General features: G+C 27.8%; 4 protein-coding genes across 5 annotated transcripts; 2 read left to right on the top strand and 2 right to left on the bottom strand.

The window, feature by feature from the left end:
• Nucleotides 1-183: 183 nt before the first annotated feature.
• Nucleotides 184-7119, top strand: Grip128 (gamma-tubulin complex component 5). Its single transcript, XM_011507408.1, has 12 exons — nucleotides 184-297; nucleotides 582-1010; nucleotides 1330-1764; nucleotides 1936-2152; nucleotides 2230-2539; nucleotides 2905-3101; nucleotides 3675-4219; nucleotides 4442-4730; nucleotides 4931-5131; nucleotides 5647-5729; nucleotides 6253-6412; nucleotides 6991-7119. The coding sequence occupies exons 1-12, from the start codon at nucleotides 226-228 to the stop codon at nucleotides 7035-7037; spliced, it is 2985 nt and encodes a 994-aa protein (XP_011505710.1). The 5' UTR covers nucleotides 184-225; the 3' UTR covers nucleotides 7038-7119.
• Nucleotides 7120-10150: 3031 nt separating this feature from the next.
• RagC-D (Ras-related GTP binding C/D) lies at nucleotides 10151-14796 on the bottom strand. Its single transcript, XM_011507407.1, has 7 exons — nucleotides 14392-14796; nucleotides 12591-12739; nucleotides 12032-12438; nucleotides 11546-11682; nucleotides 11319-11461; nucleotides 10858-11006; nucleotides 10151-10431 (listed from the first exon to the last, which is right to left on the bottom strand). The coding sequence occupies exons 1-7, from the start codon at nucleotides 14392-14394 to the stop codon at nucleotides 10151-10153; spliced, it is 1269 nt and encodes a 422-aa protein (XP_011505709.1). The 5' UTR covers nucleotides 14395-14796.
• Nucleotides 14797-20512: 5716 nt separating this feature from the next.
• LOC105367953 (pseudouridine-5'-phosphatase) lies at nucleotides 20513-26418 on the top strand. Of its 2 annotated transcripts, none has more exons than XM_011506821.1 (4): nucleotides 20513-20636; nucleotides 24485-24703; nucleotides 25872-26104; nucleotides 26177-26418. In XM_011506821.1, the coding sequence occupies exons 1-4, from the start codon at nucleotides 20564-20566 to the stop codon at nucleotides 26336-26338; spliced, it is 687 nt and encodes a 228-aa protein (XP_011505123.1). In that variant the 5' UTR covers nucleotides 20513-20563; the 3' UTR covers nucleotides 26339-26418. The 2 variants fall into 2 exon arrangements, with proteins under 2 accessions (XP_011505123.1, XP_011505122.1); XM_011506820.1 differs by lacking the exon at nucleotides 24485-24703 and adding an exon at nucleotides 24211-24429.
• ND-B8 (NADH dehydrogenase (ubiquinone) B8 subunit) lies at nucleotides 26406-27080 on the bottom strand. Its single transcript, XM_011506822.1, has 3 exons — nucleotides 26907-27080; nucleotides 26665-26771; nucleotides 26406-26589 (listed from the first exon to the last, which is right to left on the bottom strand). Exons 1-3 carry the CDS (start codon nucleotides 27059-27061, stop codon nucleotides 26504-26506), a joined length of 348 nt encoding a protein of 115 aa, XP_011505124.1. The 5' UTR covers nucleotides 27062-27080; the 3' UTR covers nucleotides 26406-26503.
• Between the last annotated feature and the right edge of the window lie 78 nt (nucleotides 27081-27158).

Genomic DNA, 27158 nt, shown 5'->3' with positions numbered 1-27158 from the left:
AAAGGAACATCACAGCTGTCTGCTGTGCTATCGAAATTTCAATTTTGAACGTGTCAGGTGAGGTTAGGCGAATGTTCGTCTGTCATTCATTGTATATGAGATGCTGAAGCTACGGTACTCGGAAATTCAAGATCGTAATTTTATATCTTAAGCATTTTTCATATAACATTGATAATTGTAAATATACTTTAGTGGCACTAATCATGTGATATTGAAATTTAAAAAATGGGTACAAAGACACTAACGGATATTCACAATGATTTGAAGCTTTTGATTACTGCAATCAGTGATTTTGAGGTAGTGTTTACGAATTAAAATAACTCAGCTTTTCATTAACTACATTATATATTATAATATATAATAGTTTGATTCATGTGTCGTAAATTTGAATTTGAATAAAAACGAAATATATACATATATACATATATATATATATATATATATATATATATATGTTATAAATGCTAGAAATAATAGAAAAGATTATTAATCTAAATATATATTATTTACTTTTTTTTTACTCTATCCTTGCCAATTTTCTATATTATTATTAATACAAAAAGATAATTTATTTCATGAAGGAAGGTGAAGAAGGCTTTCAAATTTGCGAACGCTTTGCATTATCTCAAATAAAGCATCATCGTTACTTGTCGGTTAACAGTCACGCAGTGAAAAAGGAAATTGAAGAGATAACTCAAAAATTTCTGATTCATGGAAAATATGATGTCGCTAGAGAATTTAAAGAGTCGATTGATTCATTTTTAACGACTTTTGATTTTGAGAGGCATCCGCAATACGATGTCCAATGGTCATTATTGTCATTACTATTGAATTTAGCTAATGAAACTAATAATTCTGAGTTGAGTAGTAGTTCCCAGCAAAGTAAAGATCGTAGTCAAAATGTTATATTCACTGCCGATGAGGACAAGTCTGAAGAAATTGACTGGGGACAGTATTTGAAAGAAGGGTTGGAAGACTTTTTTTGCAATTATGAAAGTGACAGTGATAATGTGAGTATTTTATTGTGCAATATTTATCGTTTTACAAATTTTATGTTTTATGAAACTTTTAAATTAAAGATTTATTAAAGATGATATTATAGCACTGCAAATTCTTACATTTAAATTCAATAAATCAATCAAAAGTTTAACGTTTAAATTTTAAATTGTTGCTTGTTTTCATGAAAAGTATTTCTTAAAAGTTTTTCTTAAAACTATATTATAAGATTTATTGAAGTCTAGCGATCATATTAATTAAAAAAAGTTTAAAATATCCTAAACGATCATCTACTTTCTTGCTATTGATAAAAAATATATTTATAAATTTTAGAATTGGTCTGATGATGAAAATAACGGTCAGTTAGATGCGTCGTTAAACAATTATCAAAAACCATGTACAACTGATAAAAATCCAGTAACTTTAGATATAAATAAAATTAAGTCCTCACCTATAAAAACATTAAAAAGTTTACCACTAGAAATATTATCAAAAAATTGGTTAAAAACCAATGTTCAGAATACTTGGTGGAATAACTTGGACTCGCATCATTATGAAGTTGAAAGTCAATTCGAGGCGGCTCATCTTTACAAACTCTGGAGAAGCAATGTCGTAATGAGCAGTAAAATTCTAGGGACAGTCAGTGAATATCAAGCGTGTAGAGAACTTTTATGGATGTTTTATACTCCATCCACAATGGCTTTGTTTCAGGGGGGACATGAGACTGAAACTTCTGTACAGGATGTATCGATACCAAGTTTAACAACGGTAAGCTATTATAGTTTAAGAAAATTAAAAACCTTAATAATTATAAAATAAAATTTTGTTTTATTGGATCAATTATTACTTTACGACTAACAGGAGTTAGAAATTATTTATTATAAATATATATATATATATATATATATATATAATGTGATATTTAACTTAACAATTTAGGTAGCTTGTAAAAGTATGCTACTCTCTTATTGTCAATATATTTCAATGATGAGAGAAATGGAAAATTTTCTTGAAAAATTGTTCAAATCAAACGACCCATCTAGTCAAAAGCGTAAGCCCCCGTTGACTTATGAAGCATATGCGGTGGCTTTGCAACAAGAACTCTTAAATATAAAGACAGAAATTGTTGAATTTGAAATGAAAACTATGAAACAAGGTAAATATGTTTTCTTTCCTTTGCTTCATTTTCATTAAGATACTTTTAATTGCTGACAATTCATCAACGTCTTGTAGAAGATCAAAATACATTTCTCTCCATTTCAAGAACGCTTAAAAGCCTGTTGGATAGAATGAAAATGGTTTTTGAAATTCATAAAGCCATTGACATCAATTGGGAAGACTCGACTAATTGGGAATGCGCTTCCAAATTACTGTCAAGCCTATATTTCAAAATGCAAAACTCGAGTAACTGTGAAACTATCAAATTATGTGTTAGATTATATTTAGCTAGTATATCAGCATATCTCAACATTGTTGATGTTTGGTTAAGCGAAGGGAGACTAGAAGATTGGAGAGAAGAATTTATTATTTATAGATGTAACGAGTATGTTAAAAGATATATTTATTTAATTAATTGATTTATTTATATAACTTAAAATACTATCTTAAATAATCCATCTTAATAATTATTAACTTAAACGTTGAGTCAATGTAATTCATACGTTAAGAAACTAAATTAATTTCTATAAATTTTTTAACATATGTTTATAGCTTCGATGAAAGAATGATTAATCATCTATTTTAAGAAATATAATAATAATAATTTTACAATCAAACCTTTACGATAATGTAATTATTAATTTCATCATCAATGTAATAATAATAAGTAATAAGTTATATATATATATATATATATACATATATATGCATATAATAATAAGTTTTGACGTAATAATAAATTATTTATAGAAATGGAGAAAACAGTACGCGAGAAGATAGTAGTCCTTTGGAAGGATTTGCTTGCAGAGAGCTTAGTTCAATATGCTTGGAAGATCCAATTATGAAAGTTTTACTGCACAAAGTTTATCATATGGGTCGAAGCGTAGAGCTTCTTGTTACTTTAGATCGTATTTCCGATTTGTGGTACATGATGGATCAAGAGAAAGGTAATTTGCTATTTAAAATTTTTTATTTTGATCCATTTACAATTACAATAGCTAAATATTTGCCAAAGGATGCAATATTTGTCATTAAAAATTAATCCATCTGAATTTAGAATAACTATGCATTTGTCAACGTTAAACATAAATCTTATGCTAATTATAATTTAATTTTCGAATCTTCGAGTGATTTAGAATAGAATTCCATATAATGATAAAACGCAATTATAAAAATGTTAATTTTTTTAATTAATTTCATCTTTTTAATTCATTGCACAGTTATAGCTATACAATATGCAGTAAGACATTATTTCATAAATAGCCGTGAGATAAAAATGTAGTCAGGATATTGTTTTAAAAAGTTCTGTCTATAGTAATTCTACTGCATATATATATATGTGTGTGTGTGTGTGTGTGTGTGTGTGTGCGTGCGTGCGTGCGTGCGTGCGTGCGTGTGTGTGCGATAAAAAGTTTTACTATAAAATTATATCTTATTTTTTAAAGCTTTTACATTGTAGATTTTAGATTTTATTACATAGATTGTAATTATGTTATGACAAAAAGTATTAAATATTACAGTTTTAATGAAATCATTGAATGAAGAATGCCTGAAGAAAATTTTATCCGAATGTTCCAAATATGACCACTCCAGCTTCACCAACGACCTGACCGATTCAGTTCCATTAAGTATAATTGAAATTTCGGTACCGCATTTGCATGATGCTGACGTAGAGCAGAATATTATGCAACAGGTTACAAACACAAATAATCCGTTTCTTATGAAAGCATTAGAAAACTTCATTCTGCCAGAAAGTCGAAATTCGGATAGTATCGACGGCACAAGTACCAGCTCGCATAAATCGGTAAAATGGACAAAAGATGCTCAGGATGATAAGTTATTCGAGTTTTTGACAATGTCAGAGATGGTTTTGCCATGGAAAAAAATCTTTGAGTATGCAATCTCAAAAGTTCTAGATTTTAAATTTAGTGGAGCTAGTAAATTAGTAAAAGATATTTTAATGAGAGAATATAAATTAGAAGTACAATTGAAATTGATGAGATCAGTTTATATGATGGAAACTAGTCATGTTATGAATAAATTTTGCAAAATTTTTTTCACTAAGGTAAATTTTTGTACAATTCTTTGCCAAATCTATTAAAAAATATATGGATGAGCAAAGTATGATATTTATCATATATTCAATGACGTAATATTGTTTATTATGTAATTATTAAAATAATTTATCGATATAAAACAAGATTGTGATAATATATTTTTTTGTATAAAGTTTCGTAATTGATATATCGTTGTTATATTTTATAATAATTACAAATGTAATTTTTAGATCGAATCTAATGTTATGTGGAACAATTCTCACTTCGTTTCATGTTTATTAGAAGAAGTATTGTCTCAAGAGTGGCCAGATTCCACTTCACGATGGTCGATTGCAATTACAAATATTAGAACCACAAAAGTTCTCGAAGCTGTTAATAGTGTAACATTGAACTATGCTGCTGGTTGGCCAATAAATATGCTTTTGAATGAAGAAACTTTAGAAAAGTACAATAAAATTTTTAGATTTGAACTTAAACTTAAATGGGCTCTATGGACACTTAATACGCTACGATTCAGTGGTAAATTAACAATTGCCAATATTCGTTTTTATAGAATATACATAAGCAAATGTAGATAAATGACGGAAAAATTAAATTAAAATTCATTATTAATATGTGTGTGTGTGTGTGTGTGTGTGTATATATATATATATATATATACATATTGTTTAAATAAATGTCAATATATGAATTATATATCAAATTTTCATTTTATTTAGATTTGGAAGCTATAAATGAGTCAAGAGTTCCAGATATTATCCAACATTTTCATATCAGAAGGCTTGAAAGCTTGAGGTTCTGGCTCCTTCATGCTATCGGATCCATACATGCGTATTTATCGGGACAGGTTTTACAGGGTTTAGGCACAACGTTAGAAAAAGCTCTTATTGAAGCTGATAACTTGGAAGCTATAGTGTCATGTATGAAGTTTTTATTTTATCGATAAGTAATGAGGAAATGCCAAAGAAGAAGAAAGTTTGTTTCTTCATTTTAACAAATATAAAAAATAAAAAATAAATATAAAATATTTACACTTTTCACATGTGATGTTACAATAAGATTAATAGAATCGAATATTTGAGAATAATAATCAAATTTGCATTATTAATTGGCTAAAATTCCTATAATTACAAATTAATTTTATGACGTAATATCAATTCACTGCGAATATTAAATTTCAGATTTAAAAAGAATAATTTTTTTTTTTTATTCTTACAAGTTAAATTAAATTTACGTGCTTATAAAACGCTAAAATGGAAGTGCGCATTTTTAATTTAAACATTTTACTTAAAATTTAACTATAATAATAATAATAATTACAGACTTTTGTATTTTTTTTTTTTTTTTTTTTTTTTTTTTTTTACAAATAATAATAAGCAAATATAATTAATAATAATAATAATATAATCGTTGTTTAAATTTTTTGTTTACGCAGTTCACAGTGACTATTTAGATAATGTACACGAGCATTGCCTGCAAACAGAAAAGTTTGAAGATTTAATTCATACTATATACAAGGTACTTTTAACATTACACATTTCATTAATTAATTATTGATAATTATTTTTATAAAACTTTTATATTAAAATCAATTTTCATTTTACGAGGTTTTCATATAAACGATTTATAGATAAATAAGAACTTTTAATCAATATACACTGTTAGGCAGTGCATAATACGAGATCGGATGCTCTCACTAAAATCAAAAGCATCGATGAGTTTGTCATATGAGAAATAAAAATTATGATTCGTTAATACCGTCTTTATTCAATATTCGTTTTGTTCAAAAATTCATAAACAAATTCTTTCACTCGTGTGAAATTAAACTGACCCAATTCAAAAACTCATTGAAAAAAAAAAAAAAAAATTTCAAAGTCTGAAAATATGGCGCGATATTTGTTAATAAGCGAATTCACAATTATGAGACGCGTTACTTATATTATGAAAACACGGTAGAGCGGTTTTAAATTGATTAAAATTGACCACTAAGATTTTTATCAACATAAATGCTTTTCTATTTTAACCAACAATGTTTTGCCAGCTGTTGGAAATGTGCGAAAAGATTCGTGACAAATGGAAACCGGAATCGCTGATATTTATTGGCAAGATCCTCGATCAATTCGAAAACGATTATGTCAAGTATCATACGTTTTTGGCCTTGGGATTACACAACGCCGTGCAACATAAGGATGCTGATTACCGTAAGTTAACATTTCATCGTAAATTCCAACATCGCATTTTCAGTTGGAGTATACGCAAATTAATTTAATTAAATGCATTTATAGAAGAATAAGGAAGGGAAGGAGGAACTTATTATTTTACTAATTATGTACTTGATTTTGCTAATAACCAAGCTCCAACAATTTCTCTTTTTTCTTTCACGTATAAATTATTTTTTTTATTTTTATTAATATAGAGTCATATTTAGATACTAAAGTAAACGACAACCATCAACATCAATATAAGATAAAATAAAAATAAAAATGCTTTTATTAAATTAAATATTCTATAAAAATAAAGATAAAATGTCAATTCTTGTCAATCCTTTATTGTGTAATTAATATTTAAGTTTTTAAGTTTTCATAATTAACTTAATATTAAACATGTTGATATTTAATTTAGTTAAAAACTAAATCGTTGAAATTATATTTTTCTAAATACATTGAAATATAAATTACAGATTATCTTTAAAACATTTTATTTATTTTTTTTTTTGTTCTTTTTTTTTAACTTTAATTATTTAACTAATTTTTTTTTTCTTTTATTATCTTATTTGCAGTGACCGGTTTGAGCTCTGCCTTTAATTGCAGTATGCCGTCGACGTAATGTAGCAATATACAAACACATTCGAAAAACAAAAAAAAACAACAATGAATAGCTTATTAATAGAATATTAAATTTTTCATTACTAATGAGAATTCCATTAGATATGGTGAAAGAAAATCTCGCCGATATATACTTTTATTTTTAATTCGAGCTCTCTAATTTGTAAACGTATTTCAATGATTTATTGTCTCTCTATTGTTTACAATATTAATTGTTTAAAAAAAAGAAAGAAAAAAAGCTCGCAGTTAGGCCAACATGTATTTATCAATAATTATGTGTTATGAAAAAATAATAGTTAATAATACGTTTGCAAATATATGTTTGTAGAATAAATAGAATTTGTTGCCAGAATATTTCATTAAGAGAATGGACATATACTTTACTCATTTCCTTTAATGATATTTGAAAAATTTACTACACTTAATTTCATTTTTAAATATTCAATAATAAATCAATTACCTCGCTGATTCTTCCATATATTTGTTAAGATCCCGTCATCCTATACTAAAAAATAAACAAACAAACAAACAAACAAACAAACAAACAAACAAACAAAATCCTATTAATAATAAAACAAAGCGTATCTATTGATTTATAATTATCTTCCTACTCCGAATTCTTTCTCCCCTTTTCCAGATAAACTCCTGATTCCCAGCATTCCAGCTTTTGAGAGAAAATTTTACTCGATAAAAGACCATATAACTGATCTCGGGCGGAATATTTTAAACGAAATTGCCTACCAGAGTTTACCACCGTCCGGTATATCTGCAAAATTTCCGAGATATGGTTTTCAACTCGGACAGGCGCAGAATTGGTATAAACGTGGATTAAGCGCATGTGAATGTCCTTTTGTCCTAACATTACTATTGTATTATTTTGTTGTCATCTGATAATTTTGTGATTCAAGCAAAATGACATTGAAATCTAACTTCACTTTCAAGCTCTATTTATTAGTGTTTAAAATATATTATCCTATTAGCTCATTAAATTACTAAGTTTTTAAATCTTTTGATAAATTTTTATATCTTAACGTTTATCCAATTTAATTTTACGAATATATAATGTTTATGAAATCCTATTAAATAAAATGGATTATGAAAATTTTGTCTAATTATGTAAATTATGAATATATATATATATATATATATATATATATATATATATGTATGCATGTATGTATGTATTAAATAGGTGAATTTTAAATTAATTTAATTGGATATACGCCAATAAATATATTCAATATGTAAATTCATATATTGATAAAAGTAGAAAAAGTAATATTGTCATACATGATTCAATATAATACATGAAGAGTATTTATAAATATCAGGATAATTGTTTATATAAATATAAATAAATAAATATATATATATATATATATATATATATGCTAACGATATACCTAAATGTATTTTGAAATATTCATGAAAAAAATATATTTAATGATTATTTTATATTTTTAAAATAAACAATATATAAGCATCAATAAAATTCTGTATTAGAAAATATAAATGCCAAAGTCCACTTCATAATCGTAAAATGTAAACCATTTCTATAACTACAATATTATATTAAATAATATTAAAATGTGTGTGTTTTATTATTATTATTATTATTTATTTATTTATTTATTTATTTCACACTATTGGTATTAAATAAAAAGATTATAGTAAAATGTCGATATAATGATAAAAAATTATAAGGTGTAAAATTAAAAATAAAATTTATTATTGCAATGAAATTATTAATACCACACTTTTACAATAGTTTTTTTCATACTTAAATAAAATCTTTCAATTTTTAACTCTTTTAATCCAATATTATTTCAGTCTTGATCTACAATTGCTGAGAATGCCGAAAGAATATGAGCGATTTTTTGCACATTTACGTTGGATTGGTCGAAGAGAATTGCAAAATAAATTTAATTTCCCTTCGTCAATTGTGAATAAAATTTTATCCAAGATGATTAGAGAATCGAAATTTCAAAAGAACAAGAACGATTTGTGAAGCAAAAAGTAGCGAAGAACATATTTTAAAATATATGGCAGCACGACACACTATATTACCGTATATACAATTCTTTCAAATTTCATATTAGTTACAACTTTTGCCATTGCAATTAGTATTCCTATACATATATAGTGTGTGTATCATATATATATATATATATATATATATATATATATATATGATACACATCGCATTTATTATTATACTTTATATATCTTTAGGACAAAAATATTTTAACAATGTGCTGAACGGGCTTTATTCTCACATGTAATACGCAGTTGAATTATAACTGAAAAATGTTCTAAAAAGTAACTTAATGATTTTAATCATTTATATATATATATATATATAGCTCTTTTGAAATGATGGATCCATGGTAAATCGCGAAACCTTATATCGATAATAATTGATCATTTTCGAGTCTTAGATTTATAAAATGGGTCGCAAAATTTTGTTTTCGCTAACTTAAGCAATGCTACACAGAAATATGATTGATTCTGATATGTACAAGTTTTTTACGATTCTTTAATCACTATCGTAATTATGATTATCGAAATTTATTTTACTTTGGAAGTATTTGAGCTTTTATATTTCACTTATGTACATGAGCAAAAATTACAATTATGAAGAAAAAAAAATCAAATTTATAATATAATTAGTGATAAAATCGATTGTAATTCGACCAACATCAACAACGAAACTACTACAAAGTAACCCTGAATTTTTATAAATAAAAAAAATGCACGCACACATACACGCACACAAAGAGGCGCGCGCCCACACACTCCCACACGTTGAATTATCAGCTATTACAGAGTGAGCTATCAATTGAAAATAATCTATCCTCGTAAATGAACGGCATTATCGCACAATTTTACAGTGCTTTCGGCCGAGCTTAACACAAACTCCAAACAATTTCCCAAAAGTATAATATTCACTTGACCGTTGAAGTCGTCACACTTGCCTCATTGTATTTCGCGCCACTTCTCGATGCAAAACTGATACAAAAAACCAGTTTATCATGCCCGCGTTTCTCAAAACGTCTCTCTACCTAAAAAATTATGCTTGGCGAGCTCAATAGCACTATCGCAGCCTACATTAGGTTAGCTTTGCGCTAGTACAATCGTCCCGTTCTGGGCGAGGGTGCCACTAGGGCCAGCGACCGCCTGCGTCGTTATCAGGGACTGCGCTGCGCTCGCGCTCACACTCACACTCCCCGGTCCCTTATCCACGAGGCTGTTGCTCACGGGTGAGGCCGAGTGGTTGTTGGTGCTAATGCCCGGGTTTGTGCTGTTGCTCGTCGCCGCAGCCAGGGCTTTGTTACGTAGCTCGAAGACCTGTTGAATCGCATTGCGGAAGCACAGAAAATTGTAGTCGATCACACCTAAAAACAAATAAGAAAGTCTGGCGTTTTACGAGAGTTTTAATGCTGCTTTGCTTACTTTAACGCGAGGATTTATAATTATTATGTCTGTTTAACTAATGGGTCTTATTGGAAACTGCATGATTTACGAAATCGACAATGGGTGACAGAGAGTGCGTCCGACAGACATTAACATTCTAATAATAAACAAGAAATAAAAATTTACTCTTATTCATTTATAATGACTTATTGTTGTTTCAACGTTCATGAGCGTTGCATATTTGGAAAATTATCGAATAATATGCCGCAGTCGTTATTTCGACTAATTATGAAATATCGGCTTTTCAATTCTACTTTATGAAAGGAACATTTTACAAAATACGAAACAAAGTTGAGCTCTTATTAAAAGTTTAGCTTTTAATGCAGATGATAGATGCTTGGATTTACCTTGCCTATCAAAATTATCCTCTCTTAAAATGCAGACAAGAGCAAGGAATTTGTTTACTTCTCTTAAATACAAAATTGTTCCATTATTCAATTTAATTAAACTCGAACTTTGGCTATCGAATGCTGCTGCTTCTACCTCTTCTCGTAATCTGAAAAAAAAAGCACACACACATCACAATCAAATTCATGTTAAATAAAAACAATATTTGTTTATCCTTAAATTGTGATAAATTTTTTCATTTTACCAACAGCGTAAAAGTAAATGGCAAAATTATTACAAATAAATAACAAAAAGTGGATATAAGATCGTTGAGTAAAAAGTTTTTACGCTTGCCAAATAATAAGTAATTAATTTAAGAAATGACATTTATCACTTGACGAATTTTTTCTTACTTTCTTACTACCAATTCAACATAGATTCGATAAGAATAATCTCAAATTGAGTAAAAGGAATCGCTTACCCGTATATACATGAGACGTCGATTACGACATCAATCATATCACAGCAAAGTTCATAACTTTGCATATCAACAGGCGAACTGTCGGTCGCAATATATATTTTTGAAACAACGTCGAAAAGAAAGGCCTTCTCTATTGCCGAGTTCTGGGAAAAATTAATACAAGATAACATTATGTTGATTGTATAATTTTAAATTAATTTAAATGAATGAAGTGATATTGAACTTACAGAGATAAGTATATTCAGTAAATTTTCCAAGGTCGGTAACTGGGGTATTAACTTTTGTACAACTTTACTAAATGCTTCGAATATACTGTGATCGTAAATCGATGTCAAGTGAAAGCTCAAATGTATTTGATCGCAACCTTGAAAATACGTGTATTAGGAATAATTACAATTACAATTAATTTAATAACAATAATAATAATAGTATTTTGCGTGAATAAAATTTTTGCATCACAAAGTATTTATACAGAGATTTACCGTGCCTGACAATTAATGAAATATTAATGCCATGGATTATACGCACAATAAATATATATATATATATATATATATATATATATATATTTATTGTGCGTATAATCCATGGCATTAATATTTCATTAATTGTCATATTAACAAATTTCTTTGTCTGTATTAACAAATCATTAAATCTAATGCTTCGTTAATGATAAATGTGGTTATTTATCGACCTTTTAAAATTTTACATACCAGAGTCAATCAAATCATCATTCGCTCGAGTATGTATGTCTCTTTGTGTTTCCATTTTGTAATCATCTGATAATCCATCGACTTTATGTATAAAAACTTCAAATTTTATAGCTTGATTAACTTTATATGCTTTTGTAACTGTCAAATGCAGTTTATTGAGAGCCTCCATGTAATCATCTTGTGCGTCGATAACAAAAACCAAGGCACCGCAGCCACCAAAAATCATGTCACTGTCAAATGTGGGATCAAAGAAGTCTATCTGCCCAGGGAAATCCCAAATTTGAAATTGTACAAAACTTGAATTACATATGTCATCCTTAATAATTTTGTTTGTACTTTCCAAAAAAAGTGTTTCGTTTGGTGACATTTTGTGAAAGACCACCTTTTGTATCGATGATTTCCCACTTCTAGTTATATGAGAAATAACGAAAATTTTAATTCTTATCCAAATGACATTTAATTCTAAGATTGATACTTTCTCGATCAAGTTTCTACACTTCAACTATACTATCATAAATCGAACTAACTATATAATATTTTATATTTTATGTCTACGTACCGTCTTAGACCCATTAACAATATTCTAGGCTTTTGATCTCCTGTCATGGGACCCGCAGAACCATCGCCATCACCATCAAATGGCGTATACCCAAAATCTTTTGGAAAGGAGCCCACATCGTAACCAGACTGATACTGATCATCATCATCCTAAGATAAATAATTATTATAAGTAAATTATTGTTCGATTATTATTATAAATTTGGCAAGTAAATTAAAAATTAAGAAGGTAAAGGTTTATTAAATTAAATTATTATTGAGAAAAATAGATTAAGATAAATTATATCTTTGCTTATTCTTCTTATCCTTTTTTTATTTTTGGATTTTTAATAACATGAATATCATTTCAAGAAATACATTATATTTCACTTATTATCAATACTATTCATATATATATATATATATATATATATATATATATATATATATATATATATTTATATATCTCTTATTATCTATACTATATATATATATATATATATATATATATATATATATATATATATATATATATATATATGATGGTAATATTATATTCTTCAGTAATTACAATATTCTCTGTAAATAAGAAAAAAAAATCTATATTTTCATAAACTATTAAAGCCTATTGGTAATCAAATGATATTATATTGTCGAATATCTTAATAAATATTCAAAAATCACAAAACACTTGTGATCAAATTCATAAAATTTAAGAAGACCTTAACTTTAAGAAGAATTTAATTTTACAAATAATCCTTACAACAAATGCACATATTTATTCTGTTATTTTAGATATTTATTTAAAACAAATTTTAACATGCCAAAATAAATTTTAATTTCAAATTCAATTACAATTATCTAGTAATTTTTATCTTTATTGATATAAAAATTGAGATTAAAGATAAAAATTATATTTTTAACAGTAAAATAATTTTCCCAATAACAATATACTCTAACGGTATTACATATTTAGAATATAATAATTTTATTATATTATCTAAAGTCATAAATCCACAAAAGCGATAACAGAAATAAAACCACATTGAACAAAATTTTGTATTTTATCTTGTATTCTTCTTATGGAACATAAATACTAAAAATAGATAAACGAAAAAATAAATAAATAAAACTTTATCATTATACCACTTAGCTTATTTATCAAAGATTTTCTACAATTCTATTTACAAGCTTGATATGAACAATTAATTAAACAAAATCATTACTATTTTAATAATTAGATATTTCTATGAAGATTTTACATTTTTAAATAAATATTACATATCTATGTTTTATTTATTCATTCGTATTTCATGCTTTCACATACTTATGAAATCATGATGGAATTTTCTGAGAATAATATTACATCAACAACCAAATTTTAAAAGGAATTCGTGTATTATGTATAAATCAAGTCATTGGATAAATATAATTATGGGCCTATTGTACTTGGCATTGACTTTATCAAATCTGTTTGCAGGTAATGTAATGTCCAAACTAAGGTTACGTTAATAGCTAATGAACACAATTGCGCATAATAACACGTCGATAATAAACTCGGATAATAAATTTTCTCATTATCTCAATCTTATCAACAACAACAAAACAATTACGATGAATAAAAATAGCACTTGGCAAATAACTTGGTTAAAATAATATAACAGTACCGAGTAAATTGACAGAGTGGAAACGTCTGTTGTGTTGTGTTGTGTCATGACGTATGCGCGCGCGCGTGCCTCTGTGTATGTGAAAAACAGAGATGCATGGACGAGGTTAGGGATGAATTCGCTAGTCGCAAAGTGCGCTTAATAAATAAAACTGACCATTTCTCTAACTGACAGTTTCTCCTCCAGCGATTAGTCGACGTTTGCCTAGCTGACGCTTCTGGTTGACGCGCAGGAAAAATGTGCTCGCCCACTCCTCGACGATGGCTTTGTTGTTGCGCAATTACACTGCACGATAATATCGTGCGATCGGGCACGGGACGCACTCAGCGATAATTCGCGCTCGGATCAATCGTGTCGATGGATCACGAGTTAAGAGCGAATTCGCGCTCGATAATCGCATTTGTTTACGTTCGAATCGCGTTGTCGTTGCCGTTGCCGCCCTCGTCCTGTCCTGTCTGTCAATCGCACTAATCGTATGGGGTCGCGGGACTGTTGTTCCTTAGGCATGCGTACATGACATATACGTACTGTTCATGTGTCAAATGCGTGTGTGCAGCCAGCGCGTTCTAGTTTGCATGCTCTCTCTCTCTCTCTCTCTCTCTCTCTCTCTCTCTCTATCCATCCATCGCTGGCACACAATATCGTACGTTACTACACGTACTTATTCACGTACGCACGCGCGCACGTGCAAACACACACACACACACACACACACACAATCCCTTCCTCTATAAATGACTGCCTCTTTGACATTATTAAGAGCTGAGGGGCGTGATATTTAAGGTGGTGATCACGAGTGAGTGAGTGAGTAAGGCGATACGTAGGCTCACGCAAATCACGGGAGTTAAGATTTTGAAGGCGCGCGGAGGATTTTGCCACATGAAACTTTCATTATCCGTGTGGAAGAGTTTCTTCGCCGATAGAGCGCGAGATACATTATATTTTTGTCGCGCGATACCATTAATGAGCAAAAAAGTCCTCGATACTTGTGTGTCGAATTACGCTTGGACTCGGTCCGAATTTGCTCTCTTAATGTTATAATTTTAAAACTCCGATGCCCAATTAATTATTGCCTCTCTCGCAATATTTGCACAACAATTTCACAACACAAACTTTTTAATTTTCTTTCTTCATTTCTTAATTGCTCATTGCCATTGTATAAGTATCGTCGATAAAATTCTTATCAGCTCCCCATAGATCCTTCGTAAATCATCTTTAACCAAATTACGTTATTTAAAGTATTTATAAAAATTTATATAAAGCATTCGTAAAATTTTTAAGATTTATAAGATTCTTTGTCGCTCAACCTACAGTCCTATTATAGATTTGCAATTACTCATATTTGTTACTTATTTATTTAAAAATTGATCCTCGTTCATTTAGTGCTGCTATTAAATACTGGTAAAACTATACTCAGGATATTGTTAATTATAGGTGTATAAATAGTTAATAATAATAATAATTAAGAAACATTATTTTAATTGGCCTAGGCTTTATCAAAACAGTCATTTTAAATATATTTTCACGACAATGTGATTGGTACATCTTAGGAATGACACATTAAACATGGCTGCTGACGAAATTAGAAATGATTTTGAATAAAATCTATTTTTACGATAAAGTGCATGTTTAAATTAATTTTTAGACTTTTTACGTATTTTAGATTTACACATGTAACAGGTTAAATAATGATTATTATTTGGACAAGCCGATTTCTTATAATAATATTTCAATTAACGATAAAAAAAAATATGCCTAATGAATATAATTAATTGTGTAGACAATTTTTAGAAGAAAAATTGTTAATATGCATTTTAATGAGAATATTTTCCAACTAATTATTCAACTAATTATTAAAAAAAGGAACTTTTCGTTTTATACGATAAATATCTGCTTTCGGGAAAGAAATTTTTCTTCTTACAAAATAGAGACTTCGGTTTGAAACGATGATTTTTCATCCGATAAGATAAAATCTTATTTGGGGAAAAAAAAGGCATTTTGAAGGTAAAATTATAATTTTCAAATAAAACATTGTTTTATCAAAATTATTGTTTTATAATTAAAAACTAACGCGATTATTATATAAGTATTAATGTTGAAATTTTCAATTTGTGTTAAACTATTATGGGAGGTATTTCTCAAACGGCAAATCCATTATGCGATTACGCTACTCTAAAATTGCCGAAAAACTATATATTTAATCTGTAATGTGCATAAAGACTTGTTATTTTTCCAACTAAAATCAACCTTAGGATAAATCACTACGTACATAAGAATTTTTAAAACCTTTAAATGCAAATTTTTGTTCCAAAATAATAACAACAACAACAACAACAATAATAATAGTAATAATAATAAATCGATTGGAAATACACATTTACAAATTTATCCTTATCGATGAGCTGAAAAGCTTTGGAAAAGCTTTACTTTTGAAATTCAATTATTTAATTATAAGAAAAAATTTTCTCCATAGATATTGAAATGCTTTGGATTTTCCATTAGATATGAAAAACTAAATATAAAACATATATGCCCATAGGGTCCCATATTAAAATATCTAATCACTATTGAGAAATATACCTTCAAAGATCTTTAATTCCCCTTGTATAATGTACTTTATTTACTTTTATGTCAACATAATCAAAAAATCAGTATATTTTAAATACTTGCGAGTAGTAGTATCCTCCCTGAAATCCTGTTCAACGGTAATTCAATTTCAATGCTTTCGCTAAATGTTTCAACTATGCTCATTTTTTACGTGAAATTTTAATAAAACGGTATATTTCAATTCGCGTATACCACATTTACGATAATTTGCAATAAAAAAAAAAAAAAAAAAAAAAAAAAAAAAAATTAATCTAAAGACAATTCGTGACGCCGTTGTGTTTAAGGAAGAAATGTATAAGAGAAGAAACGGATATATTGCAATTTTTAATGTAAATGGACTTAAGATTTGCAACAACTTAAAAACAACTTTCCATTTTCGGTATTTTTCGGTATTTCTTCTTTTTTTATCTTTTTTTCTTTTTTCTTTTTTTTTTTTTTTTTTTTTTTTTTTTTTTTTTTTTTTTTTTTTAATTTTTTTTTGTCTTTAATCAAAACATTATTTAAAAATGATTTCATTTACAATTATATTTGTTTTCTTTTGTGTGTTTTAATTGTTTTAATAGCCCCTAAGATGTTTTATCCTTCGAATAGGACATAATGCACACGTATTTACCAGCGATCTTAGCATTACGGACCATCACATTAGCTTTGATTCTTAAAATACGTAAAAAAATTATTTCTTACACAAAGTGTATATAAATACCGAACGCGATTCCAATCGCAGCGAAGAGTATTTCGTATTAATAGGAAAATTGAAGGGACGATTAATTAAAGCAGCATCCTGAAATTTGACATAAAAAAAAATAAAAAGAACCCGTCGATAGGTCAAAGGCATCTTTCTTCCAACGAGTGCGAATAATAATCTTCATGCAAATGGTACTTCTTGCAACTCTTATCCTCTTATATTCCCATTGCAACGTACGTTCTGCAGTGCAAATGAGAAGTGGGCGGATACTGCTGTAGTCATGGAAATTCATAACCGGTATGCCTGGATTGGATTCTCAGGCATATGTAAATAGATTTGGAGGAAGAGTTGCTATCGACTTCTGATATCCTGATATAAGCGAGTCCCATATAAAGCAGAGCTACACCTCGGTATCTCGATGCAAGGACGAACGAAGAACCAACGGCTTATTATATTTAAATGCACTTGGAATTACACATTTTATTGCGCTTGTTTCGGATATTCATAATGAATTATGATTGCTGGCACCGTTAATAATATTAATTATACATAAATGCGTATGACATGATATATATATATATATATATATATATATATATATGCAAATGCATATTAATAGATGGATAATAATAATTAACGCAGCAAATTTATGAATAAAATTGCACTCGTTTATGAAAATTATCGATATTGATTAACAAATGCAAGAAAATGTCAGAAAAGGCATTGTTGTGCAAATTCATTATTGTAATTTCCAAGCGAATCAAGTTTTTCTTATACTTTATTAGCTGTATTTAAAGGATATAATTAATTTCGACGGAAATTATTCACAGTGATTGACCGTGATTAGTCGAGGATCAAGAAAGGAGGATGTGTTTCGTGATGATGAGTTTCTTCAAATTTATCAAAATACAAATTATCCAAATTGCTAATAGCGCGAAATTAATAATATGTCTGTTTATAGGATTTAATGTGACAAATTTGTATAATGTTGCAACTTTCGATTATGTCGGAATTTGTAATAGTCGAGCATATGCATAATAAATTATAATTATAAATAAACTCCCGACCCATTTTTTTTTTTCGTTTTTTTCTTCTTCTTTTTTTTTTCTTTTTTTTTTTATTTGAAACATCAATTTCTTTATAAGTGTTAATCAATGTGACAATTCGACTGTTGTCTTGAATGCTTGAAACAATTAGGCCGTTTATTTGTAATTTTCTCATTTTCGCATACAAATCAATCAATTAATTCATTTCATTTTTCATTTCTTTATATATATATATATATATATATATATGTATTTTAGAAAAAAACCTTGTTTAACTGTCATTGATGAGATATCGAATATCGGTATAAACGATATAACGTTGTCTATAGAATATAATAATATATCGTCGCCTTAGAGACGCGTCTTTAATCCGTAATTAAGGATAGAAATGAATTTAACAAGAGGCATATTTCATTTTTCTTCGAAACGTAAGCGCAAAATTACTTGGCAATGCATTACCCGCCCTCTGCCGGCCACTCGTGAGGCTACGCTATGAACATACAATCTATCTTATCAATTATGATTTTGACATTCATTTGACAGGAAATGGAAATGACTTTTTGACAGATCGGCGAAGCTTCTTTTATTGAAAGTATTGCAAGGCGCCTTTATTGGTAGCATTGCATAGCAATAGCAATAGCAATACATAGAAAGCATATGGTTATTACTATTCAACCGTGTCTATCGCATATTGCAACGATTAGACAAAATCTCATGAGGATTTATGAAATTGGTGAACCGAAATTAGTCTTATTAATTCTGCTTTGCTCGCATCGTTACAAAGTTGTATTGCACAAGTAGCGCTGAATCGATATTTTTAATTTCTAAATGCAAATTGTGCCTCAATTATATAGTGCTGTCGCAATTATCTACGACGTATTATTATTATTGTATTATTGATAAAATGACGAGGAGTGAAAAAGTGAAAGAAGCAGAAAGTTTAATCACTCGACTCTCTCGTACGAAAAAGTTAAATGCCTCAAATTTGACATTTGAATATCAAATATGTCGAGGCGTAGCAGCTTCTATTCACTTGGCGATGCCACACCCACGCACGCACATTCTAATAAAAACTAACAAATAAATGTGCAAAGAAGGCAGTGTGCATGATAAACGCAACGAGTGTCCGATGTAAATTTTATGCCGTAGCGTAGCCTTAATCTATCGGAAATCAGTGAAGAGAGAACGAATTGCGCATCTTGTCACTCTCGTTGTCGATGCGCGCCGCATTCTAAACGTCAATGCTGGTAAAAGAAGAAGAAATTAGCCGGCTTATCGGGGAATTCGAATGTTAAAAGTAACGATTCGTAAATTGGGACACGAGTGCGTGCACCCATCCGGTATTATCATCTTTAAATGCATCTCTCGATGTTGGACAAAAATATTGTCCAATCAAAGCAAAACCACGTTACCGCCATTTTTTAGGTCAAAGTAGAGTTGGCAGGTAATGTGACGGTGCTTTACGCTAAAGTCAAGCTTCAAGTCCAGAATCCAAGGTTTGTTCGTCAGTTGATTTCGCGCTGAGGAGCGCAAAGGTTCATTCTGTTGTCGGTGTGGTGTGCGCGCGTGTGTACATAAACTACCCCTATTTGTAAAAAAAAAAAAAAAAGAAAAAAATTTATAAAATCTTACACGCACACGTACATGTATATATAATTATATCGAACAATACATACATATAAATATACGCAGATACACACACACATTTTAAACGGAACGCCAATACAAAGACATAAATATATATATATATAGATATATAGATATCTATATAAAGGCATACGCACGTAGGCACGCATACACACACGCACACACATACGCGCGCATATATATATATATATATATATAAATTGATACCTATATACGTATACGTATAACACAAACACACACACACACACACACACGCACATATATATATATATATATATATATATATATATATATGTATATATATATGCATATATAAATATACAGCCAGCCTCGAGTATTCACAATGTCAGAAATGTCAAACTCAAAATTCAAAAATGTGACTCATTGCATCTTCGACATGGATGGACTATTGATAGGTGAGAATTTACGTGGAGAATGACAGACGATAGAGGCGAATTCGTTGCAAATTCCGTGCGAATTCACATTAAACACAACCCCGCGCATTTTCGCTTTGTGGTATCTTTTAGAGGGTAAATTATTGGAAAGTCAGCATGCAAAAAAGAAACGGTGGATGTGACTTTTCAGAAAGAAAGAGAGAGAGAGAGAGAGAGAGAGAGAGAATGGATATATGTGCTATCTCTTTTTAAGGTCATGGACAAAAAGGCCTGTGTTTTTTTCTTTTTCTTTTTTTCTTTTTGTTCATAACAAATGATACGTTCATATGAAAACTATAAATAAGAAATTTTATTTAAAAAATGTTACTCAGTATTAAGTAGCTAATTAGTTTAAATATGCTATACCTTGGTAATCTAATCTGATTAAACATTATCTATGCTCTACAGTTTCAATTACTTTCGATTATTTTTATTTCTTAGATATGCTTGTCCTCGAGATCTATATATCTTCTTTAAAAAAAAAAAAAAGAAAAATCCTATATTACATTTGTACATATTTCTGAAATTATTACCTTAATTATTATGAAATATCTTAATTTTAGTTAATATTTTAGTTAGCTTTTTTATTCTTTTCTTTTATCTTTTATTTATTTTTATTTTTTTATATATCTCCTTAAGACTATATACGATATTTAAATTTTATTTAACGTAAAAAAAACTAAAATAAAACAAATTAATGTATCTTTATATACAAAATTATGTAATATAATAATAATAATAATAATAATAATAATAATATATATATATATATATATATATATATATATATATATAAATAAATAAAAATCTAGTCGATACGAAAGCTAACCTTCAAATTAACTTATGTACTACAAAATTTATCCGTAATAATATAAATTGCATGTGAAATGAATAGTTTACAAATAATAATGCGAGAATTTACTCAAATTTCTCTTAATAACTTTATTTTAAAATCCACGAATATAGAGATTAAAGAGGCAAATTCATTTTTGCGGTAAATTACTGAGGTGAACAAAAACAAAAAAAAAAAAAAAAAACGATGAATTAAACCTTTAATGTATTGTAAAAAAAAAAAAGAGATAACATATATTATCCATTATTTTGCCTCGCACTGAAAAGTTTGTAAGTTGCCTTAAGATTGTCAATTGTTTTGTGCAAAAGCATGGATATTTTTAAAGAAATTACATTGATGAGAAAATTTTCGCTCCATTTTAACCAAGCTTTTATTCACTTGTTATTGTCATTTTATTCTGATTTGATTTAATTTCCTTCTTTATGCAATGCTTAGTAAACTTTATTTTATGCAATATTGGTAATGAAACTATCTATTATGATATCAATCGCCGATGTGCATAGGAGCTTTTGGATTATGGCGGTAAAGACAAATAACCATTCGTTCGTGCTTATACGAATAATTTAAATGTCGTCTCTCGCAAACATAGTTGCGTATTCAAGAAAAACGAATTTTTATTAAAAAGAAATAATATCTAGTGAATAATGTGTGTATTCGAATTTGAAACGGTATACATCACACTTTGCTTAGATAGTTTATGTTCCTTGTTGGTTTAGCCTTGAAACTAAATACCCGCACGTGCCTATGCACATTCACGCCCACTCGCGCACATGCACAAACGCATTGTAAAATAGGAACTCTCAATACTATGTTACTGTTACTTAATTGTTAAATTATTAAAATCATTGGCTATATAATTGGCTGTATAATCATAGTCGATGAAAATAAAGAGTACGAGGAAGATGAAAATAATGAAATTTTGATATGTAATTATAATTTCAAAATTTTAAACCGCTTACAGGAAATTAATTGTTTTATTTAAATCGTTGAAAGTTCATATTTTAATAAAAAATCATCGTCCATAGTTAATATCGTCATAATATTAGTTTAAATATATTCAGTTAATTATAACATGGCTTTATTCTTTAATTCAATAACTTTCAATGATCATTCGCTGCTTTGTTTTTTTATCTTTTCACCTAAATATTTTTATCCCTTGTGCATTTCTTTTCGTTCTATTAGACAGTTTTTAAGTAATAGTATAATGTAGCAATAATGCGTAATTATATTGAAAATATAAATTACATTGAATAAATAAGTATACTAACAAAATGAGCCATTCATTCTCTCATTGAATAATCTTTGTGAAAAATGTTTTTTCACAGAGTTTAAGGCAACCATTTGTTTAAATGATTATGTTTTCACTTAACTATTATTTCTCTTTCAATATACGCAAAATATGCTTAAATTTAGTTATATTTCAACAGAAATTGTTCCTATATATTATTATTGTATCTATTATTATTATTGCTTGTAATTATCAAATTTGTTACTTTCCGATTTTGTTAAATCATAAATTAAACATAATTTAATTATATCTGTTTAATTCGAGAGAATTAATTATCTAATTTTTAATAAATATCTTGTTTATAACATATAAATGAACATATAATGCATTTAAATGCACGTTCATTATCAACTCTAATTTTTAAATTCAGAATTACAATATATTAAAAATAAAAAATATTTCCATTAATATTTAGCCAAAAGTATTACGAACTTAACTTAAATAATATTCACCTTTAAATGATTTCAATGATTTAAATTGAACTGCTTTGCAGATAACAAAGTTTTTTCATTATAATTTAATAATAAATTATATCGTTAGTATATTCTCATTTATTTTCTGTACAATAAATTATGTTATTTAAGTTAAATCAATTTTTGTAAGAAATTGAATTATTAAACAAAATTCTTGTCGTTAATTTAATATTTTATTTCAATGAAATTTAACTATTTTAATACATAATGTTGATGGTAATGATTGAACAATTTGTGTTTGAATTTATTAAATTATATTCATAATTAAAGAGAGAAAAAAAGAAGAATTAAAAAATTAATGAATTTTTGCTTATATAAAAAAAATGGAAGTCCTTAGTATTAACATAAACATTTTAATAAATATTTCCAATTTAGAAGTTAAACGTTTTGCATTTAAATTATTTAAATATATAACTTTTAGTTATATATTTAGTTTCTTCTAATTTTTATTTGAATCGGCTTATTATTGTTGTTGTTGTTGTTGTTGTTGTTGTTATTATTATTAGGCAATAATTCAAAAATTAAATAAATTAACGTTAATATTTATTATTGAATTTTGTTAAATGAGCCTTTTAATTATTCTGATGGCAATGTAAAAATTAGTTTGTAAAGTATAATCTTATATTATAAATTAAATAACAAATCAACACAATGAGTTTATCTTTTCGTTAGTTTCCATTTAAATTATATTTATTTGTGTTTTTTTTTTTTTTTTTCCATTATTATTATTATTTATTTAGAATACTCGAAGGATAAAGAATCTTTAACATTATAATCGCCATATTTATACAATTTTTTTGCAATTGTAGAAATTACATATCAGTTAATTAAGGAAGTTAAATTAAAAACTTTTGCGTTACAGAAATATTCTCATATCTATTGATATTATATTTTCAAGGCTAACCTTTCATATGGACTGTCAATGTTGCCTTAATTTTACAGATACAGAACTATTATATACTACAGTTATTAATCGTATTCTTTGTCCTTATGGCAATGAGTTTACGTGGGCAAATAAGGCTACTACTATGGGATTTCATACGAGTGAGCTTGTGCGTTACCTAATAGAGACTTTTAAGTTACCACTGCAGCCACAGGAATTAACAGACCAGCTGATAGTTGGCTATGCTGATGTGTTCCCAAGCTCTAAGCTTTTACCAGGTGACTTTGATATTTCCCATCTTTTAATATTGTTTTTTTCGCTTATACCCTACAGATTCAGAAACAATATACAAGAAAATTTATGGTACTATCTGTGAGAAATATGGCTATACTTATGAGGGAGATCTGACTTTTCAAGTGCTCGGAAGACCTGAGCAAGTTGGGGCCGAACTTATTATAAACCATTACAAACTGCCAATGAGTGTCAATGATTTTCAGCATATTTACCACAAGCTACAAATCGAATATTTTATTGACGTAAAACTGATGCCAGGTTAAGAAGTTTTATTTGCTTCCAAAAGCTGCAGCTTCATTATTTTTGTTTTGCAGATTTTTATGCTCACGTCATCACAAGTATCTTATTTCTAACATATTTCTTAAACAGAGAGCATGCAATCAGAAACATGTTCCTCGATAAAACTATATCCAGTATGAGTTCATGATTTAATTTATACAAATTATATTATTTCTCTCATACCATTTTTAAAACAAAGTTTTATTTATATTTAAACATGGAATTTTTCATCAATCATGTTATTAAATCAATGATACTTTATGCATGTCACCTTATCCAAAGTTACAAAAGAAAAAGAACTTTTAATTTTAATTGTACATAATTTAATATAAATTAATATTACAAAATATGAAGACGAATTATAACATTTTTCTTTCTAATTACCAATTTACGTAAAAAGAAAAATATCCAAAAATCGGCTCATTAATAAGACTGGCAAAACTGTATCAATTCATCGAAAATGATTTTTTCAATTATACATGCGTATGTTCACATGTTTGTGTATGTGTATCTAATCAACAAAATTAACATAAATTTTCTGCTATTTTTCATTATGAACTAAGTAACAACTTATTTACAATATATTAATAGTTGAAAGTAATTTAAGTAATTAATTTTTATATGCAGTTGAGTAAATTGTCCGTTATTTAACATTAAGCTTATATGTAATATCTACCAGAATTGGATAATTGATAAAAACAATGTTCCACCTTTCGATGTAAATATTTCATAAATTTTGTGAGAAATTTATGCGAAGTATAAGTCAATGAGAAATCAGCAAATGTTCTTTTTATTTTCAAAAGACATCTTAAAAAAGAATAATTTTATAAAATATTTAAATTATATATATAATTACTAATGATAAATTATGTCATTTATGCAGTATGTAATATATGTCGTTACAATTCCATACAATAAAATTAAAATTATTATCTAAAAATATAATTTTAATTTTAACGATTTCACATTTCATGAGAATATAACGAATAAAGAAAAAAAAAAAAAACTACATTAGCAAGAAATAAAGTGCCTAAATTGGCTTCGATCATCGTCCGTTAATTACACATTCAAAGTTTCATGGCACTCGCATTCATGTAATTTAATGATATATGAAATAAATAACACGTAACTAATTGTGTGTGAATAGGTGTTGAAACTCTTCTACATCATTTATGTAAACACAACATTCCTATTGCATTGGCCACGAGTTCCAGCGCCGATAGTTTTGCATTAAAAACCAAACATTTAACGAAGATCTTTGATCTATTTCACCACAAAGTGCTTGGAGGTTCTGATCCCGATGTTAAACAAGGAAAACCGAGTCCTGATATATTTTTGGTAGCTGCAAAAAGATTTTCAGATACACCTGATCCGCTTAAGGTTCGCAAACTTACGAAGGTTAAAATTCTTATGTATAAAAAAAATATATAATATTTAATATCTTTCTTACAGTGCCTTGTTTTTGAAGACGCACCAAACGGCGTTCAAGCTGGAATAAGTGCAATGGTACCTGACAAAAATTTACCAAAAAAGTTTACCGAACAAGCGACATTGGTGATCAATAACCTGAATGAATTTAAACCAGAAAATTTTGGTTTACCTAAATACGATTAGTAAGGATTGTAAAATAATTTGAAAATTTTAAAATAAACGTTTTTTAAACAAAAAAATAATACCTCAATTAGAATATTGATAACATTCATTAGCTATAAAGGAGCTATTTTATTTGTAAACTTAATAAATTATAATACATATTTAATTAATGACTATGTAACAAATTCAAGAAGCTGTGTGTTGTTTAAGGTGTTGAACAATGTCATCTGCATTGAGATTGGCTAGCGGAATACACGTTTCTTTGCCACATCCTGTAAATGTTCATTAATAAAATTTGATATATTGTTTTTAGCATTTTTGGTGATATAATTCATAATGTTATATACCAGCACGAATATAAAGCCTCGGTTCCGTATCTGAACATTCTCGAATTAAAATTGGTAGGGTAGGATTTACTTTTTTTAAACTGACATAATTTTGTTCGATAAACTGTCTGTGGAAAATGCAATATATTTAAATAATCTTAAAATTAACCTATAAATATGATAATGTAAAAGGATAAATTGATATAGCTAAATAAACGTGATGAATTTCACTTTAAATTATTAATGAAAATGTCTTAATTTACCTTGCACCTGCACTAGCTTCTGATGTTTGACATAATAAGATACGCAATTCTTTAAATTTAGAACTTAATTTAAATGCAGCCATTTTCGTAAAAATATTTTCTATGTCAAGAATATTTTTTACACTAAAAATAGTGCAAATGGCCAAACCCAACATAATTATAACTAAACGATCAGCTATTATTTTGAAATTTGTTCCTATTATTTTTATTTAATTTAAAAATATAATAAATGTATAAAAAGAAAAAATTCTT

Source organism: Ceratosolen solmsi, unplaced genomic scaffold (genome assembly GCF_000503995.2).
Source record: "Ceratosolen solmsi marchali unplaced genomic scaffold, CerSol_1.0 scaffold6, whole genome shotgun sequence".
NCBI classification, from domain to species: domain Eukaryota; kingdom Metazoa; phylum Arthropoda; class Insecta; order Hymenoptera; family Agaonidae; genus Ceratosolen; species Ceratosolen solmsi.
This window is presented reverse-complemented; position numbering and strand designations above follow the sequence as displayed.